Raw genomic sequence first — 14,473 nt, 5'->3', positions numbered from 1 at the left:
GATTTCTGGAATATGCTTTAATCCGTTACCTAGGCAGCAAGCAGCACCTGTAAATCTCTGTCTAAGTCAGGTAGTCCTAGATTTACAATCCCAGTTGGGACTAGAATTTCAGTCACTAAGTGATGCAGTTGTTAAGCAAGTCATCACGACACCAGACCCAATTTTATGACCATTTTACATTAGTTGTTAAGTGAACCATGAAATCACAAAACAAATCCTGCTTCTCCCAACTGACTTTCCATTATGTCTCCCTACAAAAATCAGTATTTTTAAAGAGATGAACTCCAACACACTGACCAAGAGCAGAATCTTTTTATTTCTTCAGGACAAGTTATTAATGTTGAATAAACAGAGAATACAGTGTTCCCTCGCTTTTCGCGGGTTCGAACTTCGCGAATATCCTATACCACGGTTTTTCAAAAAATATTAATTAAAAAATACTTTGCGGGTTTTTTTTCTATACCACGGTTTTTTCCACCCAATGACGTCATACGTCATCGCCAAACTTTTGTCTGCCATTGCTGATTGGCCGAAATCTCGACCAATCAGCGTTGTTATCGCAAAAAAAAATAATTATTGTTAATAAATAATTATGTTTATAAATATCAGGATCACTAAGTGTCTTATTCAATGGTACCAGTAATAATGATGAGTAAATGATTGTTAAGGGAATGGGAAATGGTAATTTAGGGGTTTTAAGTGTTAAGGGATGGCTTGTGATACTGTTCATAGCCAAAAATGGTGTATTTACTTCCGCATCTCTACTTCGCGGAAATTCGACTTTCACGGGCGGTCTCGGAACGCATCCCCCACGAAAATCGAGGGATCACTGTAAAGGGGAACCAGCAGATAGGACAAGATGAAACTTCCCTGTTTGAAGAGGTCCAAAATGAAGAATCATAGAAAATAATAAAAAAAACTAATCCAGTTTGCTTTTAGCTTCTCCGCTGTGTCTTGTGTTGCCCATTATTATCTCCACTAGCTTTGCTGTCCCACAGATATCTTCATCACTGGGACAAAAGTGGTCAGTAAAGAGCTTTTGGATAATCACGACATTTTGAACCACAAAGTTCTGAATCATAAATTTAGAATGGCCACGTTCTACAATCTAAATAAAATATATAACAGCACTGATTTCTCAAATACAGTGATACCTCGTCTTACGAACTTAATTGGTTCCGGGACGAGTTTTGTAAGGTGAAAAGTTTGTAAGACGAAACAATGTTTCCCATAGGAATCAATGGAAAAGCGATTAATGCATGCAAGCCCAAAACTCACCTCTTTTGCCAGCCAAAGTGCCCGTTTTTGCGCTGCTGGGATTCCCCTGAGGCTCCCCTCCATGGGAAACTCCACCTCCGGACCTCTGTGTTTTTGCGATGCTGTGATTTCGCTGAGGCTCACCTCGCTGGGAAACCCCACCTCCGGACTTCTGTTGCCAGTGAAGCGCCCATTTTTGCGCTGCTGGGATTCCCCTGCAGCATCGCAAAAACACGGAAGTCCAGAGGTGGTGTTTCCCATGGAGGGGAGTCTCAGGGGAATCCCAGCAGCGCAAAAACGGGTGCTTCACTGGCAACAGAAGTCCGGAGGTGGGGCATCCAAGTGGTGGCAGCTTGGGTTTGTAAGGTGAAAATAGTTTGGAAGAAGAGGCAAAAAAATCTTAAACCCCAGGTTTGTATCTCGAAAACTTTGTATGACAAGGGGTTTGTAAGACCAGGTATCACTGTACTTTGGCCACCTAATGGGAAGGAAGGACTCACTAGAGAAGAGCCTAATACAGTAGTACCTCTAGATACAAGCTGCTCCACATGCGAGTATTCCAAGTTACGAGCCACGACGGGAGCGAAATTTCTGTTTGACACCCGAGCTCAAATTCGGGATACAAGCCGAGCTTCCACTAGGTGGCGCAAGAATCCTTGCTTCTGGTTATTTGTCTAAAGTCTAAAGCCATTTGTTCCAGATACGAGTTGATCGATATATGAGCTCCGTTCTGGAACAAATTAAACTCGTATCTAGAGGTACTACTGTACTGGGAAAGATTGAGGGCAAAAGAAGAAGGGGATAACAGAGAATGTGGTGGCTGGCTGGAAGCACTGAAGTAGTCTCATCTTCCTAGCATTGTGCTCTGGACAGCTTCCAGCCAGCCATGCCTGGCCTGCCCCTGCAGCAACCCACATGGATACTGGGCAGGGCCTTTCCTTGCAGTGCTGATGACCAGGCAGGCAGGCAGGTGCAGGGAAGCAAGTGGCAGCAGCGCTCCTGGCTGGCCAGTGGGTGGATGTTACAGGGCATGCTTGCACACCGGCCAGCTGGTCTCCTGGCCACTGGCACACGTCTGTGCAACAATCAGCTGGATGGATGATCTTCCAGTTTCTGGCATTACCACATGTGTGAAGGCTCGATTGTTGCATGTGCGCATGCCCACCAGGATGCAATAGGCTATGGCCATGATGGCAAACCTATGGCACACGTGACCACAGTGGCACACGGAGCCATGTTGCTTGGCACACGCAATGTCACTCATTTCCAGGTTTCAGGGGGTCACTCACGGACGCGAATCCTAGAAGGAAAACTTGGACACATTCTGGGTGAAATGACACAGTATGGAGCTCCTTTTTATTTGGGAGCATAAACAGATGGGGATAATTACACGTACATGTCAAATGATATACAAACATCCAATAACATCACTTCAAACATGACATATCTTTGAGTCCTTCCTTTCCCCAGATATCACAAACCAATTTCCTTGAATAATGTCCTTTGAGCAAGTGTTTCTCACACCTAATTTCTCTGAAGCCTTCTGCCTTATCACAACCAATCTCCTTTATCACAGTCTCGTACTGTTTTGCTTCAGGCAATGTAAATTTCCCCCTTTGATCGTATAACGTCCTGTTTGGAGTGATGTATACTTGTTTATCAGTGAGATGTTTATTGAACCCTATTATGGTCAGTTGTCTTCCTGTTGCAAATTCACCAGAAATGCAGACTTAAGCAAGTTAATACCGTCCTATCCTGGCTATAATAGAATCAGGGTAAGCAGAGCATTTTTATGCTAGAGGTCCAGATATATATAATATGATATATTCCTATTCTAACATTCATGCTACACTGCAACACACCAGCTAGTGTGCCAGGCAGCATGGTTCCATGTGCCACTGTGGTCACATGTGCCATAGGTTTGCCATGACAGCCATAGCCTATTGCAGCCTGAATCAGCTGATGGTCGGGAGGCCGATAATCAGTTGTTTGTGCTAATGAGGCTCTGCGTAGAAGCCAATAGGTGGGGGTGGCTGGGCAGAGCTACATTCAGTGTATAAGTTTCACCCCCTCTTGGGGGTGAGAAGTGTGTCTTATACTCTGAAAAATAGGGTATTTGTAACAGAATGTTTAAGGTTGAACGGAGAACACCTGCTTTACAGAAGTTTGTCACTTTCCAAGGAATTTCATTTGTGTTAGTGAGTAACAATTTAAAAATTAAGAGTTGGTTGTTGAAGGCACTTGCGTTTTCTTAGAAATTATGATGCTATGGAATTTCCCGATCTTTAATTGTAGCTGCATCATAGAATATCAAGGATTCTGTATTCCCTCCCTCCATACAATGCCACTGTCCGCACTGGTAGACTTACAAATAGATCATTTTATGTTTGGACAGGGCTTCTTTAGAATAATGCTAAGTTAGGGCTACTGATGGTGTATTTCCAGCCATAGCATTCAGTTTCACATAACATTCCTAGGCAGGGATGGGTTCTAACCTACCTGGCTGCCGGTTTGCTTCCTCCTGAGCCACACAGTGCCCCAAAATCAGGGGAGAAAATCCCGAAAACAAGATGATGACCACACGCACAATGCCAGGAACTCAGCTTCTGCGCATGCTCAGAAAAAACAAGATATTTAAAAAGATGGCACCCACAGACCGGCACCTACCAAACCAGGCCGATGATGTCATTGTGATGCCACTACTGGATCTCTGCCAGTTTGGGCAAACTAGTCTGAACTGGGAGGAACCCACCCCTGTTCCTAGGTGAAAAGTTGCTGTGGTTCAACTTTTAGGTTCATGTCCATTCTAGGCTTACTTCGTAACATTTCACCAATGGTTCCCTTGAGCCCAATTTATCTCTTAAGTTTTGGGGGAAATAGGGCGCTGTGTTTGTCACCTTGAGTTTTGTAAGCAAAAGCAGAAGATAAATTTAACAAGATAAAAAAGTTAAACGTATCACTCAATCTATTTAGGCATATTTGATCTCACATGAGATAAAAACCATCCTTTTGGGAGTACAGTTGTTATATGGAACCAGTCATTTCTGTTTCTAAAAAAAAAGACATATAAAAATGGATAATATTTGTAATCACATGAGCTACACTTTAATGCTTTTAATGTGTTGGTGAGATGGCATACAATGGTCTCACATCACCAGAAAAGATAGGCCAAGACCCCAATGTTCACTATTTTGTAATTGATGGATACATTAACCTTATTGGCAGCTTAATTGCCCTATTTTAGATTTTTGTATAGTACTTACCTTTTACTTAAATATACTGTGATTATTTCAACATTCCATTTCAGCAGTACAACTATGGGAGCAGTGGCCATAAAAATGAATAATCTATATATCCCACAGACTGCCTGTCCCATATTCATAGCTTACTTTTATGTCTGTACCTACTTTTTTATTCAGTAAGCTATTGTATATACCCAGACTAGTTTATCGTGATGAGAAGTAAGCCCTTTGTGTGTGTGTGTGTGTGTATATATATATGCAGATTGTTCTGAGTTCGGGTTGCTGAAGTTATAAGCTTCGTGCTGCTGTAAATATATATTTAATATATATTTAAATCTATATTTACAGCAGCACGAAGCTTATAAGTTCAGCCTGATGATGGTGAATGTGATTTCACCGAAACGTCGCATAGACACTCAAAATATTACACGGGGCAAAACCCGAACTCAGAACAATCTACATACATATACCTATACATACATACATACATACATACATACATATATACAGTATATATATATATATATATATATATATCTCAAATGTTTTTTTAGCTGGAATTTTTAAAATTAAGGGAGACTAGGATGGTCCCATTTCGGCCTTGTTCTGGCCTTATCAGCTAGCCACACCCTTCCTTACTGGGATTCGATCCGGTGGACTCTGCCTTGTAAGGCAGAGAATTAGCAGTTGAGCTATCAGATCAGATCCCTTCCAGCTCTGTGCCAGGGAGGGGCTATATGTTTTTTTTTGTTTTTTTTAAATTTTATATATATAGTGCAACGTGATTTTGAAACCATTGGGCTACATGGACATCCTGAACAAGAATTGAAAAGAGTTTGGTGTATCAATCAAACTGCTGCAATTTGTAGAAGAATCTGGTGACAAAATAAATAAATTAAAAATGAGGAATCTGGTGTTACAGTTTTTGCCTGCTCAAATATCTGAAATCTGGTCTTTGTACTACATCCAGAAGATTTCAGCAACATTTGTCCTCCACGGATTAACATTTCTCTGGAGTATTTTATCTTGTGTTTTTTTTTAATGATGCCAGCCTCCCCTCCCAGTTTATATATATAGTACCTTGTACCCATTTCTCAGGCTGCTTTTAGGATCTAGAAATTTGGACCACAGCTCCCATTGTGTCTTTCATTATCCAATCCATCTCACAGGCATCAGATGAAAGAAGGCTGCCTGCAGAATTATGAGTGATAGGTGGAGACTCAATATATAAGTACTTCTAGTGAGCTGCCAATCATAGCAGTAGGAGAGGGTTGGAAGCCTTAATAATGTTTACCCTATAGCTTAAATCACAAAATTCAGGTTAAATTCTAGCTAGAAAGTAGGAGATATTTATTTGTTTACTAGATATGTGTGCTGCCCACCTCATCCAGATTTTTCATTGCAAGAAAGCAGGTAGAGGTAACAAAAGAAAGCATGCTGGGCCAGGACCTTCATATTAAAGGCCTTTCAGAATGAAGGGCTACTTGCCCTGTGTAACTGCTGCATTGAAGCTCAAGAGCAGAGAGAGATGTTTTCAGTTCCTGAATCTGTGATTCTGTCATTGAGGCTCATCAGCAGATAGTTGTGACCTAGGAAGTGGGAATAGGCTGCCTTGGTTTCCTAGCAACATCACACTGCATGTTCCCATCAGCTACCTGCAGAGTTAAGAGAGGCAGAGGAGGCGTTTGCTGCATCATGGATTCGGCTGATAACATAAACTTCTGTTATCTGAATGAAGCTCAGCCGGGCACGTGGGAGGCAAGATGGGCCGTGCTAGGTAATAGATGGAAACAGAACAAGGACAGCACCAGAAGTGTTAGATTTGCATTGGGAAGGAAAGAGCAAGACACAGGAACAGTTCAGCATCTTTTATTTTCCTAGCTGAATGCAGTACAAACTGCGCAGTAGTTGGAGTGCAGCACTGCAGGCTACTTCAGCTAACTGCTAGCTGCAGTTCAGCAGTTCAAATCTCACCACCGGCTCAAGGTTGACTCAGCCTTCCATCCTTCCGAGGTGGGTAAAATGAGGACCCAGATTGTTGGGGGCAATGTGCTGGTTCTGTAAACCGCTTAGAGAGTTTATGCACTATGAAGCAGTATACAGTATAAGTCTAAATGCTATTACTGTATTGCAGGGAAGCCGCTTTTAAGGGCTTCCCTGTTGCCTGCCGACCATTGACAGTAGTTCATTTCTCCCGCTGTTAGATTAGCCAATCAGCAGCAGCTATGCAAATCTGTGCTTCGTATGGCAGTGCATAATACTCCTCCCCTCTTAGTTTGTGTAAAGTCCAATCAGGAATCAACATGGGTCATTATAGCCACATAAGTAAACAGGGCACTGTACAGTCCTACTGGGCCTTCATGATTCAGTTCCTCATGAGTCTTCAACTGGAGTGGACATGTTTGTTCCTGCTTTTTTCACCTGCTTGTGGAATAATCTGGAACCAGCCACCAGGTGTGGCAGCTGAAATCTTGGCATCTTTGTCCTCCGGTCCAGGGTGACTTCACTGGACTCCAGTGTCTCCAGGTAGGGACTCATGCTTAAGAACAGGTCTTCCTAATTGCTTGTAGTTAGGGTCCGGTTCCCGTTGTGGTCATCCTAGTTGCTTGTTTTGTAAAGCCTTTGGGGCAGAGAGTCGCGATGCTCTGGTTGGGATTTCTCAAGGCTGTTAGGTCTCCGGTTGGTGAAACCACGAATCTCCCAGCCTCCTTCTGAGGTGGTTGATGTGTCTTGGCCACACTTGACCGTCATCAAGTTTGACTTGGTAGGACTTCAGCCCAGTTATTGCAGTGATGGTGGCTTTCACCCACTTGGGATTCCCTGCATAGTTCTGCACGAACAGTAGCTCATCTATTGCTAGTGTTCAGGTGAGCTTGCTTGACTCCAGGGGTGTCTCCGGGTGGTAGTTGGGATTCAGCCTGCCCAGTTGGGATCTCAACTTCCATCCCATTAACAGTTTGGCTGGGCTATGGTTAGTGGCTGCACATGGTATAAGTTGGGCCAGCAGGAATTGGTTGATTCATTCCTGCCAGTTCCTGGGCCCATTTATTCATTCATTCATTCATTCATTCATTCATTCGATTTTTATGCCGCCCTTCTCCTTAGACTCAGGGCGGCTTACAACATGTTAGCAATAGCACTTTTTAACAGAGCCAGCATATTGCCCCCACAATCCGGGTCCTCATTGTCCATTGTCAGTCTCTGTTCATTCTCACGATTATTTTTGCTCTGCTGTTGCTAGCTGGACTGAATGATGATACTAGCATATATCTTATTCCTAGGTTGGCCAGGAATGACTCTATGTGCTTGGCTGCCAGCTGTGGTCTGTTGTGCGACACAAGGATGTCTGGCAGGCCATGAATTACGAAAATCCATCTTAGTGCTGGTATCATGGCTTCAGTAGTTGAGGTGTGCATGATTACTACTACAGCCACTTAGAATAAGCATCCAGAACAATAAAGAATGCTTGCCCCACCCTAGGTCTCGCAAAATCTCTGTGCAGCTCGGGTTGACCCCTCTTTGATGGCTTTTAGTTTTACGTCAGTGAATGCCAGACCCACCGATTAGGAATCTCAGGAACTCTACTTTGGTGACCCCTATTTTGTATTTCTCCCTTTTTACAACACTTAATGATTGTCAGAGGGTTCAAATAAGCAATCAGGAAACAATATAAACAATAAGGTACAAGCGATAAGTTACAGTCATAAGTGGGAGGAGATGGGTGATAGGAACAATGAGAAAAACTAATAGTAATAGTACTACAGCCTTAGTGAATAGTTTGACAGTGGTGAGGGAATTATTTGTATATAGCAGAGTGATGGCATTTGGGGGGGGAAACTGTTCTTGTGTCTAGCTGTCTTGGTGTGCAGTGCTCTGTAGTGACAAGGGTAGGAGTTGAAATAACTTATGTCCAGGATGTGAGGGGTCCATAAATATTCATGCAGTATGCAGATCCTCAATGGAAGGCAGGATGGCAGCAATTGTTTTTTCTGCAGTTCTGATTATCCTTTGAAATCTGTGTCTGTCTTATTGGCTTGCAGCACCAAACCAGACAGTTATAGAGGTGCAGATGACAGACTCAATGATTCCTCTGTAGAACTGTATAAGCAGCTCCTTGGGCAGTTTGAACTTCCTGAGTTGGTGCAGAAAGAATATTGAAAGAGCAATGACATTTTGGATGGGTTTTGACTACAGCTCCCAGAATTCCTAGTGAATGTGGATTATTGACCCAATACATCCAGAAAGTGACAGATTTGAAACTACCAATCAGCTTAAAACATTTGTGCCTGTATTTTTTTTCTTTTTTCTTATTTGAATTGATTGAGTTCTTCTTGATCTTGTTGCATGCAGACAGCTGCCTCTGAATCATGACTCTTGTCAGATTACAGATAACTGTGTAACTAGGGAAAAAAATATGAGCTGTGCTGTAATACAGCAGCTTATGCCATCTTTCTATCGCTTGGCAGTTTTTAACACTTGCAATGACAATCTATCAAAGCAACTAGGGCACAGACTATATTATCTATAGCAGTGTTTTTCAACCAGTGTGCCGTGGCACACTAGTGTGCCGCGAGACATGGTCAGGTGTGCCGCGAAGCTCAGAGAGAGAAAGAAAACAAGAGAGAGAAAGAAAGAGCAAGAGAGAGAAAGAAAACAAGAGAGAAAGCAAGCAAGAGAGAGAAAGAAAGAGAGAGAGAGAAAGAAAGAGAGAAAGAAAGAAAGAGAGAGAAAGAGAGAGAGAGAGAGAGAAAGACATACAGGAAAGTAGGGAGGGAGGGAGAAAGAGCAAAAAAAAGGAAAGAAGGAAGAGAGAAAGAAAGAGGGATGGAGAAAGAGAGAAAAAAGGGAGAGAAAGAGGGAGAGAGAAATAGAGCGAAAGGAAGGAAGAGAGAATTTATTTGTTCAAACTTTTTTTAGCCCCCCCCCCCCAATGTGCCCCATGGTTTTGTAAATGTAAAAAATGTGCCGAGGCTCAAAAAAGGTTGAAAATCACTGATCTATAGGAAGGATACTTTTGGATTTTCCTATTGCCACAGCCACCAAGGCATATGCTAAAATATTATAAGAACTGTAAATCAGAATATTTGAAGCACACTTTGCCAGCCCCTGTTATAATAAATGCATAGCTTCATGTACAGTTTTTTTCTTCTATACGTGCATAAAAGCATAAATTTTGTGATGCATAACAGTTGATAACATCTGGACTAAAAGGAACAACTAGGAGTTTCATAAAGATTTATCCAGATTGCATAAGGGACATTAAAAAGCAACAACAAATAGGGCCATGTTGAGAAAAAGAAACCTCTTACTTTGAAATATATGCTAATAGGCTAGTGAAACGCTGTCAAGAAAAAGGGATGACTATAATTCACTAGAAAGGTACACTTCATTTTAGAACTATTAGAAATTGATTTTTTGATCATAGAAACGTGTATTGTGCTTTATACATAGAGTTACACATACAATGGAGGAATATTTTCTTCCCCTCTCTTGTGATGACAGTAAATGGGGAGAAATTCGGGCCAGAGAAAAGGAAATATATTTTCTCATTACAATATTTATTCCACGTGATTATAATGTCCACAATTCTGATGACTTTAAAGAGAACTAAGATAAATTAATAATAAAGAATAAAGGCTATAATTGATGGCTATAACTTTTAGTGTCAAAATACAGAAGAGGGAAGCTGGACTGTGTCTTTGACTTTAGCCTATATGAAATCAGCCACTGAGATTTGGAAGTCAGTATTGAGCAAATTTTTTTTTACTAGCCTCCAAAGGCCACAGAAATGTTTGTGTCATGACAGAGAAAGAAAGAGTACTTCGGAGGTTAAAGATTTTAATGCTATTTTGAGCTAATAGAGGAAAGGTGGGCTTTAAATCCAGCAAATAATATAATGATATATCATCATATATTACACTGCTCAACAAAATAAAGGGAACACTTAAACAACACAGTATAACTCCAAGTAAATCAAACTTCTGTGAAATCAAACTGTCCACTTAGGAAGCAACACTGATTGACAATCATTTCCACATGCTGTTGTGCACATTCAACTTTGTACAGAACAAAGTATTCAGTGAGAATATTTCATTCATTCAGATCTAGGATGTGTTATTTGAGTGCTGCCTTTATTTTTTGAGCAGTATATATATTCTATCATACAGTTGTGCTTTGTAGAACTTTAATAGTCTAGAGAAGAACATGCATCCAAAATGAAGTCTCTGTTGCTACATTTAATTGCACAATTGGGGAGAGGTCTGCTCTAAGAGCCCCCAAATTGGAGTTGCCCATCCCTGCTGTATTCTAATTTCTGTTTTTTGTTGTTTATCCTAAGCTGGTTGACGAGCTCTCTTTAAAAAAAATGGTGGCCATTTTGTGGGTCTCATCTTTTAATCAAGCAAGAACGTACCTGACAAATTAAAAGATAACCTGTCTGACTGTACACCGTGAGACAATATAAAGATCATGTTTTAAGATTAAGATTGAATAGATTTAATCCTTCTGCTCACATTCCATGATCCATCTTTGGTTTTTATTTATTTATTTATTTATTTTTATTTATTTTATTTATTTATGTTATTTGTCATACAAATATAGTATTGTATTGTAGTATGTTTAACATAAGATAAGTCTAAAGTAGAGATAGAAAAGATAAAAAAGACATTTGGACAGGGACGGTAGGCCCAAAGGTGCACTTATGCACATCCCTTACAGACCTCTTAGAAAAGGGGAGAGGTCTACTGTAGATAATGTAAGGTTGAAGATAATGTAAGGTTTTTAAAGTGGCATTTCCAATGCACCTTGTTCTGTTGTCCTTAAAACAAAATATTTGTAATTTTAATGTTGTTTTCTCCCCTGTATTTACTCGGGAGTGTGTCCCGTTGAATTTAATGGTACTTGAAAAGAAAACAGATACAGAAATGCTACCTTTACCTCTTCCTTTCCTATATAGACTCTCAATAATCCAATCCCAGTTCTCCCCAAGTCCCTACAAGTCCCTAGGCAAAACACAGCTAATAATGTAACATCATTTCAGAGTTCCTGCTCATTGGTACTCAGGACAGCTGGCCATGTACCCTTTAGGATTAGGTGTGGCTGACGCAGCTTTAAGGATCACTTACATGTGACAGTCTCACTTATCATTGACCAGAGTGAGGAGGCGGGACAAAGACTTTGAAAAGCAACAACAGAGGTCTACGAAGGGCACTCTGGACCTCAGAGGCAGCTTGTCTGTTGCTAGCAGGAGGAGGAACAGGGAGGCCAGGCAGACAACGGGCTTATTCTCCATCAGCCTCTTAAAGAACTTTCTCTTGATCTTCCAGCTCGGAGAATGGCACATATACCGATAAAACATGAGCACAGTAACACAATGGGGATTGGCAAGGCCATCGCTGTGTTGACGTCCGGAGGCGATGCACAAGGTAAGTGGATTGCCTGCTCTTCTCTGAATTTTCCTGACTTTAACTTTTGTTACAGGTTAAAAACTTTAGCCTTTGTTAAATAACCTGGAAAATAAGTGGCGGAAAACTGCAATGTTCCAAATCCCAGTGGAATCAGGATCAAAGGGACTGAATACCCCAGTATTTATTAGCCTGGGGAAATTAGTGTGGGGAAATTCTGATAGCCAAAATGAAAAACAAGTAAATAATTTGTTTTTCATTTTGGCTATCGGAATTTCCCCAGGCTAATTTGCAGAGTGCTGTTAATGTGTGCTCCAGTTTTATTCAAAGTAAAAAGTTTGTGGGAAGCAATTATTTAACCCACAAGTTCCTTTCTCTTCCCGTTCTGTCCCTATAGTTCTTCTCCAAGCCCCCTGAAGTTTTTTTCAACAGTGAAAACTTTTTCTCCATCACCCTCCATTGTGAATTTCAAAAGAGGATGTGTACTGGAGTTGATCCTATTTACCAAGGCATTCTTTCTTCGCAACAACCCCCAGTCTTCTTATAGGGAACTCTCTTCCTCAGCTACAGCATCACCTCCCTAATCTTCTTTCCATTGCTTAAAAAGTGTTTTAAAAAAGAGTCAGGTTGGATCTTTTATTATTCATTTTTCGCTCTTGAGTCAATGGCTTGCAGAATCATTTTTTTACTGCCTCCTGCCTATATTGTTTCCAGATTTTTATTGATTTTTTTCCCTTTTCCTTAGCTTTCACCTTCCAAATCTTAGCCTTTATTCCAACCCCTGTTGTTAGTTGTTAAGTGGATTAGAAAGCAATTGAAGAGAGCAGCATAATATACTATAAATAGCAAGACAGAAAAAAAGAACAATATATATACTTGTGTGTGTGCATGTGTCTCTGTGTGTGTAAGATAACCACATAATCTAAAACTCACACATCTCATATTGAAATAAATTAATGTTTACATTGCCTCAGTTTCAAAAGCCTTTTTGAAAATGTATGTTTGTTCTCAGAATTCTTGTTGCACCATTAATATTTTTATTATTATTTATTAGATTTGTATGCCGCCCCTCTCCGCAGACTCGGGGCGGCTCACAACAAAAATAAAAACAATGTCAGACAATGTCCACAAACCTAATAATTTAAAACACTAAAAACCCCTTATTAAAAGCAAACATACACACAAACATACCATGCATAAACTGTATAGGCCCTGGGGAGATGTCTCAAGTCCCCCATGCCTGACGGCAGAAGTGGGTTTTAAGGAGTTTACGAAAGGCAAGGAGGGTGGGGCAGTTTTAATCTCCGGGGGGAGCTCCAGAGGGTCGGGGCCGCCACAGAGAAGGCTCTTCCCCTGTGTCCCACCAGACGACATTGTTTAGTCGAAGGGACCCAGAGAAGACCAACTCTGTGGGACCTAACCAGTTACTGGGATTCGTGCAGCAGAAGGCGGTCCTGGAGATATTCTGGTCCGATGCCATGAAAGGCTTTATAGGTCATAACCAACGCTTTGAATATAATATATATGTTTGTAGAGATTTATGAATAGAAAAAGGATAGGTGACCATTTCTCCGCTTGCTGAAGATTTCCACAGTTAAATCTAGAAGCTGGACTAAATGTTCTCTAACTCTCTTTCTGTTTCTGATCTAATAGAACTATAGTGGCTTTTCCCCCTCCAACATGAAAACTCTTTGTATTGTTATTTCAGAAGCTTATATCATAATTCAGTGAGATCTTTGCCTTGATATCAAATGTTGTGTAAAACCCAGCCTATTGTTTCCATCACTCATGGACACACAATTGTGCTACAAGTTTGGCTTGCAAATTTTTTCATAGTTACCATGTTCATCCTAACTATTCTTTTGGACAGATACAAAATAACAAATGCAGTGCATTTTTGAAAAAAAAAACAATTTCAGGACAAAAATTGCTATAAAGTTGTGAGCACAATACAAGGACAAATTTTTTAGCTATTACAAATGGTTCAGTTATTATGTGGCCAGTCATCCCTAAGTGATGGGGTGAAAACCCAAATAATAGATTGGGAAAACCATGGCAACTCATGGAGGCAGATCCATTGTATCTGGGTCAAATCTTACTGATGGGTTTAAAGTTGAGTTCTGCAAAGGTTTTCAGACTGTAATTTTATTTTGGATTTTATCTGGCATGTCAGAGGTTGCAGTCTTAAAAATAGGTGGGGCTGTTACCAAAACTAGGATTCTTGATTTCATTAGGTTTTCATTTAATGCATTCAATGTGGTTAATTTACTTATTTCTCTTTCATTCTTTTCTCCTTTAAAATTAAAATTATTACTAAGGGACAATTTTGGAAGAGTTCTTGAGAACATAAGCAAATCTTTAGGCATAATGCATGCAGCTCTCAAACTGGTAGCTGTACAACTTTTGTTTGAGGTATAAATTAAGAGCCCAACCTGCCCACAACAATTGGCTATAGGAAGGAGCAATTGATAGTAGGCAGATGTGGGTTTCAGAAGGTCCTGACCAGTTCTGGAGAACTGGTCGCAGAAATTTTTGAGTAGTTTAAGCAACTGGTAAATACCACTTGTGACT

General features: G+C 40.7%; 1 protein-coding gene across 3 annotated transcripts in view; it reads left to right on the top strand.

Moving 5' to 3' along the window:
- The window catches only part of PFKM (phosphofructokinase, muscle), a 71,039-nt gene that overhangs the window by 4,363 nt on the left and 52,203 nt on the right, over positions 1-14,473 (top strand). For all 3 annotated transcript variants that reach the window (XM_070740896.1, XM_070740894.1, XM_070740895.1), the window contains exon 2: positions 11,825-11,923. In XM_070740896.1, the coding sequence (XP_070596997.1) occupies positions 11,833-11,923 (91 nt within the window). In that variant the 5' untranslated portion in view covers positions 11,825-11,832. The remainder of the gene's footprint in view (positions 1-11,824; positions 11,924-14,473) is intronic.

This window comes from Erythrolamprus reginae, chromosome 2, assembly GCF_031021105.1.
Source record: "Erythrolamprus reginae isolate rEryReg1 chromosome 2, rEryReg1.hap1, whole genome shotgun sequence".
Classification (NCBI taxonomy): Eukaryota; Metazoa; Chordata; class Lepidosauria; order Squamata; family Dipsadidae; genus Erythrolamprus; species Erythrolamprus reginae.
Note: the sequence above shows the minus strand (reverse complement) of the source record. Positions and strands in the feature narration are given on the sequence as shown.